General features: G+C 41.8%; 1 protein-coding gene across 1 annotated transcript; it reads right to left on the bottom strand.

Moving 5' to 3' along the window:
* Positions 1 to 385: 385 nt before the first annotated feature.
* On the bottom strand, positions 386 to 3,236 carry LOC116194668 (receptor-like protein 9DC1). The gene is made up of 2 exons (XM_031523536.1): positions 906 to 3,236; positions 386 to 695 (listed from the first exon to the last, which is right to left on the bottom strand). The coding sequence occupies exons 1-2, from the start codon at positions 2,330 to 2,332 to the stop codon at positions 551 to 553; spliced, it is 1,572 nt and encodes a 523-aa protein (XP_031379396.1). The 5' UTR covers positions 2,333 to 3,236; the 3' UTR covers positions 386 to 550.
* Positions 3,237 to 3,546: the final 310 nt, after the last annotated feature.

Here is a 3,546-nt window from a genome sequence, read left to right as displayed (position 1 = left end):
AGTCAATTGCAATTGTATAGAAAAGTAAAACCATATGATCACGGAGGTCATGCTCAACCTCAACCCTTGCATTTATGAGTAGGGCCCACTCCGAAGCCTATCCCAATTTGTTTAGGAAGGGTCCGTTCCAACTTTGGGCTGGACGCAGAGGGTTGGGCTGCTCAATGGGCTGGCCTCGGCCCGACTTTGGCTGGAGACAGCGATTCTACGATTCCACGAGTTTCCACCCGATTCAGCCACGATTCAATATGTCTATCAATGCATCGTTTGGACTAAATAACATTTTGCTGTTAGCGAAACCGGCTTTCAGTTCTGCTTTCAGCTGATATGTTACACCGTGATGTGTTCAAATTGATTCTGCAGTGAATGCTTATTTAGACACGAATGCTGGGAAGTTATTTCATCCGTCATAATAGCAGTCCACTTGACGAGTTATTGAAATTACATTAACACAGATATTGCTCAAGTACTTACAATAAAAACAAATTACACACCCGGTAAACACCGGACAGAATTTACTCAAACTATTGAAACACAGTGCACACATATATCATATATCCAAATAAGTACTATGTAAATAACTAGCATGCATGACCTTCTGGCTTGAGCATGAACAGTCGGACCGCTGTTTTGTTCTGTTCCTCGCACTTGATGCAGAGTCCACCCACATCAACCATATGTTGCCTCGATGGTTCCTGCACAACATTTTCCATTGTAAGAAAAGAAAGTACGAATGATTTATTGGCTAGAGAAAAGAGTTGCAACATGCATCAGATAGCATCAGAAAATATAACCTATGAACAAGATTGGTGAAGAAAAATGGGAGTTCGACTTTAATCTAACCAAAGATAGAAGCGAAACTGGGAAGGACAAACAACAGAGTGAGAGTTTGTTCAGAATTCCACCTTCCATGAGAGGTCTTCCGTGGCTTGTTTTCTGTTCTGGTTTGCATTTTCGCGACCATTTTGATGAGCCACTTAGGCGCCCTTCCAGTTTGAATAAAAATATATCCAATAGAAAGACCGATTACAGTTCCACATCCGTATCCCATCAGCACTGCTCTCCATTCAATCCAGCGCTCTGCATCATCTTCATCCTGGGAGGCCGATGAAGCCTCTTGGTGATGGCTTTCAGTACAAGGTTTTGGCAGGGGAGGTCCGCACAGATTGGGATTCGCTTCAAAAGAATCACTACTGAAAGTGTCGAATTGTTTCCCTCGAGGAATCTGTCCTGTGAGCTGGTTTGTGGAGACATTGAAGATGGCCAGAAATGTGAGATTTGTCAATGTTGCAGGGATCTCTCCCGTGCAATTGTTCGAGGACAGGTCAAGCCACTCGAGCTGCGTCAAATTTCCTAGAGAAGTTGGGATCGAACCTCGAAAGTTGTTGTGCGATAAGTTGAGCCCAATAAGTGATTGTAGATTCCCAATTACTTCGGGTATCTCCCCTTGAAAATGGTTATGTGATAGGTCAATGACAACTAATGCTTCACGTATATCTGACCACTGCATCTGCACCCCTTTGTAAATCATAGTTGTAAACAGGGGTACGGACCACACATCGGTATGATACTCTAAGAACCCTTGTCCTTTGTCTCCACCCATCATGCCGTTGAAATTGGCGATGTATTGGCTCGGAAAAGTTCCAATGAAATTGTTGTTGGAGATGTCAAGGATGTGCAGCACTGGAAACGGATGAATGAATTTGGAACTAGTTATCGGACCGTGGAAGTTGTTGGCCCTTAAGACAAGAATGTGCAAGTTTGGGAGTATTTCAAGCCAGCTCGGAAATGAGTCCTCCAATTCGTTGTCACAGAGATCTAAAACTTCCAACTGTTTGCAACTCGCCCATGATCGTGGCAGCTTGCCTTGTAAATGATTCTGACTCAAGGTAACGGCATTCAGGCTGCAATTTTTTCGAGCTAATATTTCTGGTATGGGGCCTCGTAATCTATTCTTTTCTAGGGCTAATATCGCTAGGTTGGTATTGACATTGATAAGACACTGAGGAATCTTGCCAGTCAAGCTATTATTTGACATGTTAATGAAAAATAGAGTAGTAATATTACAGAAAGAGGAAGGGATTTCTCCCGTAAATTTGTTGCCGACAGCAGTATATACTTCAGTAGTGACTGGTGGAATTGGGAGAAAACCATCAAACATGTTTCCTGATAGGCCAATATAAGTTAAGTTCGAAAGTTGAAAGTACTCTGGTGGCAACTGGCCATGAAAGTGGTTATGACCGATCATGAGGGTACCGAGATAAAGGAAGGGAAATGCAGCATGACCCAATGTAATGAGTCCGTGGAAGTTGTTTGCACCCAATTCCAACATATAAAGCGGTAGTGATTTTAGCCAGAAAGGGAAAGTGTCATTTATATCATTACCATGGACAGAAAGATACTTTAAATTTGTACAGTTTGCTAGAGTCCTCGGCAGTGAACCCTCCAGTTGATTCCAACCCAAATCCAAATTGACGAGATTGCTCAGATTACCCAAGCATGGGAGTATGGTGCCACTCAGGTAATTATCCCTCAAGGACAGGACTCTGAGAGAGCTCTTTCGGCATATTGAAGATGGGATAGTTCCAGTGAGATGATTATCACCCAAATCCAAAGAGACGAGATTGCTCAGATTACCCAAGCATGGGAGTATGGTGCCACTCAGGTAATTATCCCTCAAGGACAGGGCTCTGAGAGAGCTCTTTCGGCATATCGAAGATGGGATAGTTCCAGTGAGATGATTACCTCTGAGATAGAGTTCCTGAACATGATGGAGCGAAAAGAGGGAGCTGTTGGAATGGAGGGTGCCTTCAAGAAAACTGCAAGTAAGGTCCACTTCGATTACGTTAGAAGTAATATTATCGCATGTGATCCCCTCCCATGTACATCAATCAGTCCCTTGCTTCCAAGAGGCTGTCTTCAGAGACGAAGTGAAATTGAAGCCACTTTCTCCACATAGCTCTCCAGTCACAATTTTTTCATTGATTTTGAGTGAATTTTTGAACTGGAGGAGGGCAGTACATTCGTCGGCATGACCGGAATGTCTGGATGGAAGCGTCGGAGGTGATGCAGCCAATGCAGCTAAGGATGGTGTGAGAAGAAAGGAAAGACAGAGGGCCGCTATAATACTACACATGGTTTTCATGTCTGTGGGCACTGGGCTCTGCCGGTCGGAGGCTATGGTGTGGTGTATTTAAAAGCTTCATGGTGTATTCATTTTTTTTTTGGGGACAAATGTTACCATTTTGCGCTCTTGGCCTCCTGAGTTCACTTGATATTTCGGAAGGATATATTATTATTATTATTATTATTATAAATAAATTATATTATTCAGAATGTATTGAAATTGATAATTTTAGAACATGACTTGATCAATTATTTTTACAACGGATTGAAGTTGATAATTATTTTTTTAAAGATAATTATTGAGGATCAACTGATCACTGTAAAATGACAAAATGGCCCATTGATTAACAAGAGTGAAAAGAATAATATTTTTTTTGGAATTAATAAAAATTCTAAGATAGTAAAATAAGCAAATATTCG

The sequence above is a fragment of the Punica granatum genome, chromosome 2, assembly GCF_007655135.1.
Source record: "Punica granatum isolate Tunisia-2019 chromosome 2, ASM765513v2, whole genome shotgun sequence".
Lineage (NCBI taxonomy): Eukaryota > Viridiplantae > Streptophyta > Magnoliopsida > Myrtales > Lythraceae > Punica > Punica granatum.
The sequence above is the reverse complement of the archived record's forward strand: the minus strand, read 5'-3'. Positions and strand labels throughout refer to the sequence as shown.